This window comes from Phyllostomus hastatus, unplaced genomic scaffold (genome assembly GCF_019186645.2).
Source record: "Phyllostomus hastatus isolate PE091 unplaced genomic scaffold, TTU_PhHast_1.1 phas_scaffold_129, whole genome shotgun sequence".
Classification (NCBI taxonomy): Eukaryota; Metazoa; Chordata; class Mammalia; order Chiroptera; family Phyllostomidae; genus Phyllostomus; species Phyllostomus hastatus.
In genome coordinates this window covers 21,312,071-21,327,430 of record NW_025334009.1, presented here as the reverse complement: position 1 = coordinate 21,327,430, position 15,360 = coordinate 21,312,071, and the positions used below count along the sequence as shown (strand labels likewise).

The 15,360-nt window shown below is 41.3% G+C and overlaps 1 protein-coding gene across 1 annotated transcript in view; it reads left to right on the top strand.

Moving 5' to 3' along the window:
• Positions 1-15,360, top strand: part of UBE2E1 (ubiquitin conjugating enzyme E2 E1) — a 68,568-nt gene that overhangs the window by 49,220 nt on the left and 3,988 nt on the right. The window contains exon 4 of the mRNA XM_045857145.1: positions 14,686-14,818. Within this exon, the coding sequence (XP_045713101.1) occupies positions 14,686-14,818 (133 nt within the window). The remainder of the gene's footprint in view (positions 1-14,685; positions 14,819-15,360) is intronic.

Here is a 15,360-nt window from a genome sequence, read left to right as displayed (position 1 = left end):
ATAGCAACCCTCCCACTGTCCAATACTTATTGTTTTAAGAAAAAAAATTAAGAGATTAAAAAATTCCCACTTAATTCATTTTTTATAGCCTTTTATTCTTCATCCTTACTTTCCAGTAACATATTGGGTTGGCCAAAAAGTTTTCTTTAGCTTTTTCTATATGATGGCTGTAGTTGTGCTTAGTTGTCTCTAACTTCATTCAAGAAAATTTTCTTAGATTGTATTGTGACAGCTTTCATATCAGTGCCCATTTAAAAAAAAACAACTTCCCAAAATTGGTGAATTTTTGTGCAGGTATTTTAATATTGAAGATGGAAGAAAATATGTAACATTTTTGGCATATTATGTTAATAATTCAAGTAAGGTAAAAACACAACTGAAACACAAAAATGGCTTTGGGCAGTATAGGGAGAAGCTGCCGTGACTGATCAGACGTGTCAGGAGTGGTTTGCAAAGTTTCTTAGTGCTGTTGACATTTTGACCAAATAATTCTTGGCTCTGAGTCTTTCTTACGCATTGAAAGATGTTTAGCAGCACCCCTGGCCTCTACCCACTAGAAGCCAGTAGCAGGAAATAGCTGACATACTCAAAATATCCAAATCAATAAAGTTATTGGTGAAAATAAAAGATGCGTTTATTTTTACAGAAAAATTAAACGGACTTTTTGGCCAACTCAGTTTGCGGGCTCTTGGTCACATGTTGTACCTCTGAGCCACACTGCTCGCTTTAGGCTTGGAGCAGGTGCCTCCATCGCCCCTAATCTGAGCTTTTCTTGCTTCTGGGCCTTCAGTATAGAACCTTTCCTGATGGGCATATACCTTAGCAGTTAGTTCTCTGAGAGTGTATTTCATATAAAATTGGAAGTACTAGCATTTTTGTCATACAGGACCCTTTTCTGTTTGGGGATAATGGTTTGTCCTACCTTGGGTATTAATATTAAATGACATTCAGAGTCATTTTAGGAAGCAAGTAATACTGACATGAGGTAGCATGCAAACTGCATGTATTAATTAGCAATCCAGAATGGTGGCTGGTCGGTAGCCGCTGGCAAAAGTCCTGTGTGTGTGCTTACTGGTCCCAGTATTAGACTTGACTTGGGCAGCTTTGAAATGTCACATGTGAATGCTCCACTTTGGGCCTCTTTAGCAGCTGCTGCCATGCTCAGCTTTGTTCAAGCTGTTGTTGCTCTGCTAGAACGGTGTGTGCAGACAGCAGGACAGGGGTTTGCCAATGAGATTTAGCAGTAAGAGAGAAGCCAGACCCTCCCCTCCAAGCTCAGCCCTGTTTTTGATGTACAGGCCATAGCCTCGTCTCTCAGCCCTTTGCAAATATAAACAGCCTTCCTCTGTCTCTCCTGGCCAGCCGGGGCCAAGAAAGAAATGAGTGACTCTCTCCAAGGGCAGTAAATAGCTGTCCTCACCTCCTGACCCTGTGATTTCCTGGTGCTTCTGAGTTGCAGATCCTGCAATGGAGAGGGAGGGAACAAAGAGGTTGTAGAGGCCTCAGCTTCACAGAGCATTGAGCAGTGGGCGATATTGTATCCTCAGGCAGGGGTTGACCTCCATTTCAGTGCAGGTCATTCCAATGATTGCTGGACCTCCCAGTGCCTCTGTGAACTAGCCTTGGAGTGGATCTGAATTCCTGGGCTGTGTCTGGGACCAAACTAATTTCTGACCTGGGGGAGTAAGTGTCATGGGTTTTAGGATTTGGGGTTGTTTGGTTTTTATTTTTTATTTTTATTTTTCCCCCATTAACCATTTATCCTTCTTATACTCACCCATGCCCCCAACCCCACACTGTTGTCCTTGTCCATACTGTGCCCCATAGCTGTCATCTGCTCTCTGTGAGTCTCCCTGTTTTGCTTGTTAGTTTAGTTTGTTCATTAGATTCCACATATGAGTGAAATCATGTGATGTTTGTCTTTCTCTGACTGAATTATTTCACTTAGTTTAATGTTCTCCAGGTCCACCCATGCTGTTTCAGAGGGTAAGGTGTCATGTTTTTACACCTAATTCTTTTTAGCTTTTTTCCCTCCTTAAAAAAATAACTGTTTATTTCTTGTTCTCTTTGCAGTTTAGGAGCATAACATTTGGACTGTTACTACAGTGATCCTTGTTTCCCCAAACCATCTTTGACTTTCATTAAGCAGGGGATTCTCATCGTTTTGGTAGTTGCCACATTATTATCAAAATCCCCTCTCCTCCACACTAAGTACTCTGTGTGGTATGTGTTTGTTTTCATTTAATTCATTTTTACAAATAAAGTGAATCAATTATTTTTATCTTTATCCAAGGGCTTTTTTTTTATTATTGTTTTCACAGAGACAGGAAGAGAGGGTTTAGAGAGAGGGGAAGAGAGGAAGAAAGAGAGACAGAAACATCGATGTGAGAGAGAGGCATCTACTGGTTGCCTTTTGTACAGGCCCCTACCAGGGACCGAACCCACAGCCCTTCCAGTTTGCAGGACGACACCCAGCCAACTCGCCACACCAGCCAGGGCAGTCAGTTTTTGTTTTAAGAAATTTTGATACCTCTTAGCAGCTCACAAGACTTTCTTTTTCTGTTTAATTCCAGCTTCCATCCAAATGTGAAAGAGAAATGAAACAATAAAGTAGGAAGGGCAGATTAGTTAATGTGATTAAACAAAATTGGCGGTGAGCCCAGAAGAGAGACCTTTGTTGGAAGCTCCATGGATGTAGTGGAAAGAACATCGCTGCAGGAACACCTGGGCTGCATTGGCCAGAACTGTGTGTGACTCCCAACTTTAGCATTTTATACAAATACATCACTTAACCTCCTGAATCTGTTTCCCCATCTTTAAAATGGGGATAATGTTACCATTCCTGAAAGTATATGGAAGAACTTTGAAAATGATGTTTCTCTAAAGGAAATGTTAAGGTATTTTTCTGCTTTTGTAAACTGGAGCCCTTTTGATTTACACCTTTAAGGTATAAGGAGGGTTCACAGTGTCCCCCAGATTCAGCTTGTCTCTCAGAGCCATGTTAGGGAGCATGGTAGAAAGATGAGGTTAGGGAAGAACAGTTGGTGTGAAGGCAGGAGGGGGCGGGCTGAGACAGGAATGCCATAGTTTTCAAATTAAATGTTTGTGGAAGCTTTTGCCGTAGGTCCAGACTTGTCCTTCAGATTGACCACAGGAGACCTAACCCCTTGCAGTCCCTGGTGGATTTCATAAGGCTGTAAGTTGGGGATGGGAGCAGTCATACTCATTTCCCACGAATGCCTGTTTCAGACTTCAGGTAATGTGCGGGAACTCACTGGGCCACTGTTGAAAACGTATCTGGGTCCTGGCAGAGAGGAACGGATTTGTCAAAAGCCCGCCACCCTCACCCGGCCCCTTAACAACTCTGTTCTAACGCATAGTCTGTGAAAACTGCTTAAGTAGCCCAGACTGAGCACTTTCCATCCTCCACGACCTTAAAGCACTGGCTTTCTAGTCCGAAACCCTGCCTGCCCTAAGCTAACCATAGTTACTTTCTCTATTACTTGACTTTCTCTATTACTAGGTGGATTAGATTCCATTTCTTCTACCTTTTGTTGTTATAAAAGATAAGCATGATCATTATTTTTTAAAAATCCTAGTAATTTAGATCTGTTTAAAGAAGATAAATCCCTGCATCTCATCCTGCAGGTGTAACCACTATTAAATATCTTAAGAAAATGAGGTTGTTTTGCAGTTAACAGTACATTATGGGTTTCTGTAAAGCCTGTTCAGGATGCACACCTCACCTCACCTAAGAGCTGCGTAGTGTGTGGCTGTATGATGGTTAAATGCAGCCACGTGGGCTTCTCTTGAGGAATGCCTCTGTAGTTGATCCTTTGTTACTGGAATGTTTAAGGTTTTTTTCTTGGTCAGAATATTAATCCTTAATCATGTATAGGCATATTGCATTTTATTGTGCTTTTATTGTTCTTAACAGATACTGCATTTTTTACAAATTGAGGGCAAGGCCCTCCACCAGCAAAAAGATTACAACTCACGTTACTGTGATGCCTGCTTTATTGAATGGTCCGGAACCACACCTGCAGTATCTCTGAAGTGTGCCTCCACCACAAACATCTTCTGACCCACACCCCCAATCCTTAAGAGATGTCTTTCTTTTAAGGATTTTCCGTTTTTATGTGGTCACATCTAGTCATCTTTTCTGTGTATGTGTGGGTTGTTGTTTTTAACCTCAGTAGTGTCTCAGCTTTGGTTTCCTCAGAAAATTCAAATACAGGTACAACTGACCCTTGAACAGCACAGGTTTGAACTATGTGGGTCCACTCATACATGGTTATTTTCAGTATATATGTACTAAATGTGTACTTTCTCTTCCTTAGGGTTTTCTCAACGTTTTCTCTTCTCTAGTGTATTTTATTGTAAGAATACAGTATATAATGATGTAACATACAAAATGTGTATGAATTGACTGTGTTACTGGTAAGGTTTCCGGTTAATAGTAGACTATTAGCAGTTACATTTTGGTGGAGTCAGAAGTTACGTGCAAATTTTCAACTATGTGGGGGCTGGGGGGGGGCACTGTTGGTGTTCCTAACCCTGGTGTTTAAGGGTGAGTTGTAGCTTTCTTTAATGGTGTTGAGGAACAAAAGTAGAGGCGGGAAGTAATGCCAGCAATAAAGGAGGCCTTACTAGCCAGCTCCCCCAGTGAAAGTTGCCTGAGGGTTCGTTCCTCTGGGGAATTGGTCAGAGCACCTGCCTCAGAGTTGCCCCATCTAAACAATTAGCTATTGGTTAAGGACTGCTCTTGGGGAGTGCTCCAGTTGTTTATTGCTGCCTTACACAACACCCTAAACTGTGTGGTGTAAACCTCGTGTGTGTGTGTGTGTGTGTGTGTGTGTGTGTGTGTATGGGGGGGGAGGAGAGGGCTGACCGGGGCTGGCGTTCCTGAAGTTACAGAGGCTGAGGCTGGAGTCACCCGAAGGCTTCCTCACCACGTGTCTGGTGTCTGGGCTGGGAAGGCTCAAGTGACAGGGCTGGAACACTGGGGGGCTTCTCAGGCACCCCCATTCTATGTTGTCTTTCCCTGTGGTCTCTCCACTATGTGTTTATTTCCAGGGCCCAGAGAGAGAGAGCCGAGGGAGACAGACAGCTGCATATGAGCCAAGGGAAAACCATCTCACTTCTTTGAAAAGGACCTAGGTTGGGAAGTCACACTGCATCACCTGTGAATCTTTGTGACTGGCCTGTATTCAGAGGGAAGGGAATTAGGCTTTACTTCTGGGAGGAATGTCAAAGAGTCTGTGGATGGTGGTGTAAAATCGTCTCAGGGAGTAGATTTCACCTGCACTCCCTGCCAGGTGCCATGGGCGGAGCAGTTTCCAGGCAGAGATGCGGATGGGGCAGCTGGGGGCCGACAGGAGCAGGAGGACCTTGAGGCAGGCGGGGTGTGGGTGAGGGGGCAGGGACAGACTCTGCTACTGGTTGTCAAGATAAAACACTCCCCCACTCCCCCAAATATAAGCCTCTTCATTTATAATTTCTTCTAGTTCCTAAAGCTTTTAGTTATTTTTTAATGCGTGACTGGAGTTAAAAGTCAAACACTTATTTTAATCGTTAGCCAGTTGTGTTAATAGCACTTAAAAATAATATAGCTAGCTGTTTTGAAAGTTTAAGGATACTATTACAGTCTTAAATGTTATACAGACCCCCCCAAAGAGCTTTTGTTGATATGATTAATAATTATGGATTTTTTTATATTCAGAATAAAGGCTAAGACATGTAAGACTATTTACAATTCATTTAAAATTACAAAAACCTTTAATAAAAAATATCTTATTTTCCAAATCTAAAAAAACCTTAGTGGAACTATTTTACAAGCTTGCAAATTCCTTTTATGTCTGACTTAAGACAGCTGGATTTTCATTACTCGTGTCTGCATTGTCTGTTGCCATAGCACACCTTATGTAGTCTCGGGAAAACACAGTACAAACGTGAGAGACTGAGAGTAAAAAAGGCAGCTCATGTTTAGAATTATGAAAATAGTTTCGACCTGTGGACTTCCTAAAAGGGTCTTGGGAGAAGCCCTGACCTAGCCTTTCCCTGATGATGTGAATGCCAGCATTAGCTGAAGGTTTCACCCTCCAGCTGCAGGGAGCCGCACCTAAGATGAGAGACCCACGCTTGGGTGTTTACTTGAAGTCTTTGAAGGTGGATGCAGGTTGAGGACCTAGAACCACAAGATTGCAAGAATGAAGACTGGCGGGGGAGTTCCAAGTTGATTTGGACAGTGCAGGAAGGTGTTCTGAAATCCCCTTGCAAATAGGTTAACTGTATCATCCAAATTGGAACACTGGTTTTTTTTTGTTTTTTTTTCAATTATTTTTTTAATCCTCAGCTGAGGACATACTTACTGATTTTAGAGAGAGTGGAAGGGAAAGACAGACAGACATTGACTGGTTACCTTTTGTATGTGCCCTAACCAGGACCTGAACCCGCAACCTAGTCATGTGCCCAGACTGGAAATTGAACCCACGACCTTTCAGTTTGCAGGACGATGCTCAACCAACTGAGCCACACTGGACGGGGCCAGATTAGAACAGTTTTAAGAGCAGAAGCGGGTGATAATAAAATGTAAACTTATTATTATTAAATAAAATACCAAACAATGAAATATTGTAAGTTCATTGTAATTGAACAATAACATAATTTTGAAAGAAATACTATAAATTTACACCACATAATAAGTGACCACAAAAATTACTGTGGCTAGATAGTTCAGGCAGCTCTTTCTCTGCTCTGTGCAAGATGTTGAACCTGTTTCTTACTCGTTTACACTTACTTCCCTTCCCACAATTCCCTCTCACCGTGCTGACTCCTGCCTGTCCACCTGCAGTCTGGGATTGGTAGCAGCTGCAGTGCAGAAGCTGTGCAGGACATGACTGTGAGTGAATGGGAACCATTTATGATAATTTCATAGTCCAAGATGTGTTCTAGAATCGTTTCTTAGAATTGAGTAAAACCTTTTTGAGAATCTTGGTATCCTTTCAACAGGTTTTTGTGTGTGTCACTATTGCTTTTGAGGGTCAGCACTGACCGTGAGGAGGGTACAAGGGTTAACAACTGCACAATATCCCCTTGAGAAGTCTAAAGATTTCCCCCAGCTGCCTCACGCACAATCCAGTTATCTCAGTGGAAGACTTGGTTGTGCTTGGTAGGCCCTGTGAACTGGTTACTGTAAAAACCAGAGACCGATCTCGTTGATCTCTAGCTACTTACTTAGGTAGCAGTGTTATATATGCTAATGTAAGCATTGAAACCAAAAAAATCAGGAATCAGCCACTTGACTCTTAAGGCAGATGTCCTGGCTCTGGATTGTTCTAGTGGGAATAAGGAGTAATCACTGTGGCCTTAGAATTTCATTCTGCTTTGGCCGTTTTTTTGTTTTTGTTTTTTTTGTTGTTTTTTTTTAAATTTCTGGGGAAGGAACAAATTAGAGTTATGTATGTCAGACTTGTTTAGAAAAGAGCTATTGTTTGATCCACCTTTATCCTGAGTACCTATCTACCTGTTTAACCTTGCAGAGGAAAATAGCTTTTGAGACACATGGGATGTTGATCTTTTAATTTCCCATAATGGTTCCTGTGCGTTGTTCCTCAGCTCCCCCACTCCACTCCCCATTTTCTTTTAGGCCCTTGACAGAGGACTAGCTTGTCATTTTATGTGCTTGCTACCTACCCCCACCTCTGTGTTGATAGGCCAGAACTTAAAGCATGATTCATTCTTAGCTCAGCTTATTAAACACTCATACTCGGCCATCCTTAGTTGAGAGTAGAGGCCCCCTGATGTCCGTGGTTTTTAGGTCTTCTTTTCCCATCTCCACTGGAGTCTTTCCAAATTATCTTGAAAATAGTTTTCTCTTTAAAATTGTATCCTTACTCTGTGTGCATCTGTTTTGTTTGTTTGTTTTAGTATCAGAATGTAAATTTCCAGTAGTGCTGCATTTTTGCAGCAGCACCTAAGGTAAAATTACAATTGAATGGCTAGCTGGGTAAGATTGAGCTTTTTGTGGTATTTTGCTATTACCTAATTTGAAAACATTGTCATGTAATTCTAAACAGTGAGTGGTGCATATTTTGAACAGCTCATTAAATATTGTTAATTACTATTATGTGGGGAATTACTACTGTCTAGAAACCAAATCTGACGTGAGAGAGGTCGTGCACCCACACGGCTATCGCATTCTGTGTAAATACCTACAAACAGATCTGTTCTCTTTCTGGTTTGGAACAAATTCCACAAAAGCTCCATAGCTTCCATAGGCCTCAAATCAGCTCTGTGCTTCATGAAAAGTTACACCAAATTCTTTTGAGGGTTTACCTACTTTGTGCTGGAGGAAGACAGTGGATATCATTTCCTCAGTGTTGGGGTAACAGGATTTTGGAGGGGCTTTGTGGGAAGGCCTTCTCGGTGGGCATGCTCCTGTTTGGGCCACTCTGTCCCAACGTAACTGCTTAGATGCACTGGATACTACCGATGGTGAATTCGTAAGTGGGCACCAGCTTTTCTGGGAGTCCTTTAGGTTGGCCCTTGTCTAGAAGGGCCTTCTAAGGGATAGTCACCTGAATGGTACATCCCTAGAAGTACTACCTCTCAGGAGGAGGCCTCTCTGACTTGGTTATTAGGACTGTGGCAGTGATTGCTCCACTTTTTAATAGCACTCACCGTGTCACCAGCCTGGTCAATCACTGTAGTGAGGCTTTCTGATTTTTCAAGTTCCTTCTGCCACTCAACTTCTAGGTTATTAATGGCTGCTGTTTCATGAAGGGATGCCAAGGACACAAGTTTTTTGTTTTTATTTTTTGTAAGATTCCTCTGGGTGTGCCAAGTAGATCTCGTGGAGAAGGCAGCTTGCATTCCCTAGAGAGTATGTCTGTTGAAGAGATCCTTATGGGAGACGAGAATTCCCTCTCATACATTGCTACACTCATATTATTTTATCATATTCTCTGAGTTTCTTAGCAAAAGTAGAGTAAATTAATGGATTGTGAGTAGTATGTTTGTTATAGGGAATATAGATCTAATTGTGGATCTCTTCCTGTAAGCATTACCAGGGTTGATACTGTTCTCACTGCAAAGAATTTTAAGTAGTGAAGGAGAGAGGTAATACAAATGGTAATTTAAATCTAGAAGATTAGAAAGAGCTGGTATTCATTGCCACTTGATGTCATCTGCAGCTGAGTTCTCAGACTTTAAAGTGTATAGGAATCATTTGCACAGTCTGTTGCAGAGGTCTGGGGTGGAGCCTGAGAGTCTGCATTTCTGACAAACTCCCAGTGGATGCTGATGCTGCTTTGTCCAGGGACTGCATTTTGAGTAGCAAGGGTCTGAAGGAATGTAGGGTATATGCAAGTCTAACTTTAATAAGAACCATGTACATTGAAAGTTTCCTGTACCAGTCACAGAGCAGTAAAACAAAGATAAGGATTCAAACTGAAGCTTTTCCCTTTACTAGCTTACTTTGGAATAAATTTCCTTCCTTTAATGCAGGATTCTGAATCTTAGCACTTGGCATTTTCGGCCAAGAGAGTTATTCTCTCTTGTGGGAAGCTGTCCAGTGTGTGTAGGATGTTGGGAGCATCCTTGGCCTCTCCCACTGGGAGCCAGTAGCACCCTCCTTCCTAGTTGTGACGTTCAGAATGTCTCCAGACATTGCCAGGTATCTCCGGGGGCAGGGCTTTGGGGGGCAAAATCACCTGCAGTTACAAACCACTGCTCTAGGGCTGCTGTTTTGAAATGTGGAGTTTGTGTCAGGGTTTTGGTGACATCATGCGTTTTGTATTAGCAACTAGTCTACATTATCATGAAGCTTCTACAAAGAAGAGAATGGACGTGGAGTAGCCAATCAGCCGTCTTTGCCCCATCTAGTTTTGGAAATTGAGATAAAGTTTGCTCCAAGTGTCAGTTTTGTTGTCTTGAAACCAGTCGTCATACTGTGGGATAATATCAGCTATTATTTGGGAGTTCTAGGTGGGTAGAACTCAGTTTCTAAATCAGTTCATTGTGAGCCTCAACTGTTTTTGAAGTATGTCGGCGCACTTGCTAACCTGCCTGTTTCCACTCCCACTTGCCGCTGCTGCTGTCCAAATGCTTCCTTGTAACATGTTTCCTGTCTTTCCATCTTCCCAACCTCTCATCCCTCACTTTTTTCTGGGGTATAAAACCAGATAACCAAGCTTTTAAGAATTATGTCTAAGATAACATCTGAATCAGGGTTTTTAAAATATTTGTAAGCAAGATGAACCTTGCCCAATAGAAAACTTACAAATTGATCATAGAAATTTTTAAAAAATTGATTGAGTTTTACCTTCCTTCCAGAATGTTCTTTGTAAGAAATGGGTGATCCCATAGGAAAACTGAAATGCAGCTTTGGTTTCTAACTGTTGAAATGCAAGAACAGTAGAGTAGTCTGTAATAAGTTAGTATTTGAGGATGGGAATGGGGAGGACTCAAAAATTTTCAAAACAAAATGAAGTTTAAATATTAGCTTACATGGTTATCCTTGGAAACTTTTAAGTGAGTCTAGAGAACACATTAAGTTCTAATAAGACTGCTCTAATGAATGTTTTTAAAATTGGTTTTATTAACTTCTAGGAATTATACCTTAAGTGACTTGCATTGATTGATTATATTTTATGCTGTTTAAATTCTGTTTAAAACCATTTGTGTTGAGCAAAAGTTACCACTACTTGAGAGTTCTTTGCTTTGTATGATGAGGCATAAGAACTATATGACCTGCAGCCACTCTGTTCAGCGAACACTGGAAAGATGAGCATCTGGGACTGTAGGAGAGGCTCTTAGGGGTCCTTGTCATTGAGTTCACTCAGTGGGGACAGTGCCTGGCAGGCAGCAGACTCCTGTCCCAACAGAAGAGCATTGTGGTTCACGACAACCGCTGCTACTAACGTTAATGGATTTGCTTGAAGTCAGAAACCATTATAGAAGTGAGAAAATACTGTGTCTGAATAGAAATGACTATTATTTTTCTTTAAATGTTTGCCGCACTTGTATTTATTTTGACTGGAAGGAAGAAAAACTGAATTAAGAGCAAAATTCTTTTTTGCCTTGTATAAAAGTTGTAAGTATTACACTTTTATTTTGAAAAGTGTTTTTGTTACAAGTAAACCTTAAACCTCTGACAGAATCTGAAAAGCAAGGTATGGTCCAGTTTTGCCATCTCAGCCTCAGCCTCGTGCAGAGATTCTACACACAAGTTTCAATATCTTCAAACAGGGATGTGTATTTTTTTTGTTCTCATCTTAATACATTAATTTCAATCCTCCCATCTCCAATTGAGAACTTTTCATACTTTCTAATCATTTAGATTAATAAATTCATATCATTCTAAAGTATACTTCAACCAGTTTTTGAAATTGAAGTCATATTTCTTATTGTGGAATCAAAAGTATCTTCTGTGAAAGGGAGGAGACAGAAGGTTGGTAAGAGTTTATGCTGACCTGAGGGTAAACCTGGTTAATTATTTTACAGAGAAATGGGTGGGGTACTGGAGCAGACCTTTCCCTGAACAGTCTCAAGTAAAGATTCTCTTGTTCCCTGTTCTCCCTGGCAGTGGCCTTCTGGGAGTTGTACACCCTTGTCCCCCTTCCCCCCGCCCGCCTTGGGTCTGTAGATCCTAACTTTTCCAGTGAGAACTTAAAAAATTCAAGTTTTGCAGGCTTCTATCATAATTTTTGTTTTATTCTCTGGTTAAGACAACACATAATGACAAAAAACTACATGAATTCATCTCACAGCAGCTTTAAAGAGCCTCTCAAGTTTTTTTATTCAGGCTGCAGCGGTCATTCCCAAGCCCCTTGGTGGAGGACCTGCAGGTCGGGGATCCACACTGCTTAGCCTTCTCCAGGGCTCCTGTTCCATGCTCTATGATCTCAGCTGCATGGGATATTATTTTACTTACTAGTGTTTTTCTCGTAACCCACATTCATCCCCCCCCCCCTTTTTTTTATTACATAGCTATGTTTGTGTTGTGGCTTTGATTCCTTAGCTCCCTTTTGCCATACTTCTTTTCTGAACTGCCAGAAAAGTTTAGACCCAAAGTGAAAGCTAATTACAAACAAGTGGCGATCTTGATTTGGATCCCTAGTTATATGACGGGTGATGAGCTGTACGCTGTTAAAGCTATATTCTAAAGAGGTTGTTCTCCTTCCCGTAACCTGTGCCAGTGGTTCCCAGATGCAAACCACCTTCTTAAAGATCACCAGGGCAGCTTTTTAAATATATAGATTCTTGGGTCCCCTCAGGATATTACAAACTTTGTAGGCCTGGCATGAGTGGTCAGGAATCTTATTTGGGAACTACCGATTTTTCTGTACAATCCATAAAATCTACTTGTAGTGGCATATTGTTAAACCTTTTTGTTCTTTTATCTTTTTTCTAAACTAAAGGGTCAGCAGAATTGCACTAAGTCTAGGGTTAGGCTGACTTTACTCTTGTTTTTTCTGGGTCACTTTCTTAGTATCACTAAGCTGACTATGCAGAAAAGTGTACATACTAATCACTGGAGTTTTAGGTGGCAGCTTGGAAAGCTGCCAATACTGGGTTTTAGATGGCCCACCTTGGCTCTTCTAAAAAGGGGGTGGGGGTGGAGGTTTACAGTAGCCTTTTTCCTTTAAGTCTCAGATATCATGAACTCTAGATAAAAGGGGACAGTTCTCTTTTTAGCTGTAACACCTGCATTAGTGTTGTCTTCATCTACTTAGTTCACTTTTCAGTTAACTCTAGTATGATAAGGAGGTGTCGTAGCTGCATCAGTCAGTGTCAGTAGGTTTCCTGGCCAAGTGCCTACGCTGTGTGTAAATACGTAGTTAGGAAGGCAAACCTTGGATGGCCGAGCACCATTTGTGACTTCGGGCTAGGAAGCAGTGATCAGGGTGGTTTCTTTCACTAGAGGGGTTATTTGCTGTACGTTCTTAGCAGGAGAGGGCTGATTCAGGGCTCTCCTTTACCCCACCTGGAGAAAATTATGGTTAGATCACAAGGAGATATTAAAGAACCACACTATGTGAGCCAGTGGGAATGATGAGTAACAGTGGTGATCACGACCCTTCACCCGGGGTCTGTTGCTCTACATAGGTGGTGTGTCTTCCCCCGCCCCCCCAGCCTCCCCCTTACTTTAGTTATCAAAACATCCCTGTGAGGTAGCTGGTGCCTCCTGACCGCTCGTGGCCCTGCTCTTCCCATTAGTCCCTGTTCTTTTGTCCGTGTTTTCTCCTCTTTTAGCCCTATTTTTGATTCGCCTCTTCATTCTTGATGGTTTTCTTTTATATGCTTGTTCCCCTAACACATGTTGCTGCTTCTTCTACTCCAAATTTCAGACTGGAAAAAAAAAATCTATGGTTGCTTTGAGGGAAGTACAGTTTAGGACCACAGGTAAGGTAGATTGGTGTTTTTTTTCTTTTGTCTTTTATTTCTCCCCCCTCCCTTTCCCTTCATTTCATCTTTCTTTTAAATTAAATGAAGGAATTGGACATTTTCTCTAACTATTTGGCAGGGGCATCTTGAAGACAAGGCATTTTTGTGTTCATTATAGAAACCTCTGACATTTAACACTCTGCCTAACCCATCGGCATTCAACAAGTGTTTGAGTGAAGGAATCCAGTTCATACCATACATTCATTTAAAAAGCAGTTTTGCCTGCTCTGTAGAAATTACTCTATGTATTGACTGGTATGTAAGTCTCTCCAAGTAAAGGCCTTTTAGTTTGGCTGATACACAGCATTATTCCTGAAGCAGCTGTTACTGGTTAGGCTTGAGAGATCTGAGATGAAATGTGTGAGTTGACCGCTGTGGAACCAGTGTTGTTGTCATGCCGTGAGGCCCCTTACTGTCCAAAACCATTTCCCACGCTTTCCATCTCCATCTCTCTCTCTCTCTCTCTCTCTCTTTCCTCAGTATCTGAGTGCTGTACTTAGCTTGTTTGGGTGGGTATATTAAGCTCTTCATAGGTCTTGGAGTTGAAGGCGTGTATTTTTATTAATATACTTTTGAATACAGAGCACTCTGTAATGACCAAATTATGGTGTAACTAAGTATAAATAACAGTGATTTAACAGGTATGGGATAGATTGACATTCCAATTATAATATTTAGAGAACCGGTTTGGACTTTAATATATATTGAAATGAAAATTGAATAACTTGTAACTGGGTATTTTCATTATTCTCCTCCCAACATAATGTAAAAAGAATGGCAAAGTATTGTACTCCTTTTAGGGTGAGATTAGAGAGATAAACGGGCAAGGCAGAACCCCCATTGTGGGTCAGAAATAACTTTTTTTTTGCTTAAAATGGTCATCAGAAATGATGTAGCTGTGAGCAAAGACCTGTGTGCTGTGGAGTGTTTCTCTTTTTTAAAGTATTTACACTTTCTTATGATGTGTTTGAGAGGTTTGAGAATTGAGGAGTTTCTTGCTTATTCACAGCTAAGTAGTCTAAGAGTGAGTTGGTCATTATTTTATTATTCAGTTTACTTAACCTAAGGTTGCTGGTTTGGGTGCAGTCCTGCATCAGATTGTGTCTGAAAGACACTGCTGTTTTGTGAGGAAATCCACACATTAAGGAAAAAGGGAGAAGAGAGGGGATCTTTTTCCTTATTTTGATTGGTATGGTGCCACCATCACTTATCTTTTGATGTATTATTACTTCACAGTGCTGGCCCCAAAGGCGATAACATCTATGAATGGAGATCAACCATCCTAGGGCCGCCAGGATCCGTGTATGAGGGCGGTGTCTTCTTCCTTGATATCACTTTTACACCAGAATATCCTTTCAAGCCTCCAAAGGTAAGAAATTCCTGATTTATACTAAAATTTCATATTCCCATGAGAGATTATTGAAGCTCTTAAAATTGTTTTTAATCACAAAAAGTAGGTTTGTATTATATCTTACTGGAGCGATTTTCCAATGTTTTTCATCTCGTGGCACATATGAACTAATCACTAAAATTCTGTGGTGCACCAAAAAGATATTTTGTTGACATTCTGACACCAGATGGGCATTGTTGGGTTAGCTATTATTTTTTAATTTTTTAAAAAGATTTTATTTATTTTTAGAGAGAGGGGAAGTGAAGGAGGGAGAGGGAAAGAAACATCAGTGTGTGGTTGCCGCTCGTGCACCCCCTAGTGTGGACCTTGCCTGCAACCCAGGATGCGTCCCAAGTGGGAGTCAAACTGGCAATCCTTTGGTTCGCAGACCTGTGCTCATTCCACTGAGCCACACCAGCCAGGGCTCATTTTTTTTATTTTTAAGGGAAAAGAGGCTAGTGCCCCTGACTGAAATAGCTATTGCATGTTTTAAAAATTCTTGCGGCACACTAATTAAAAAT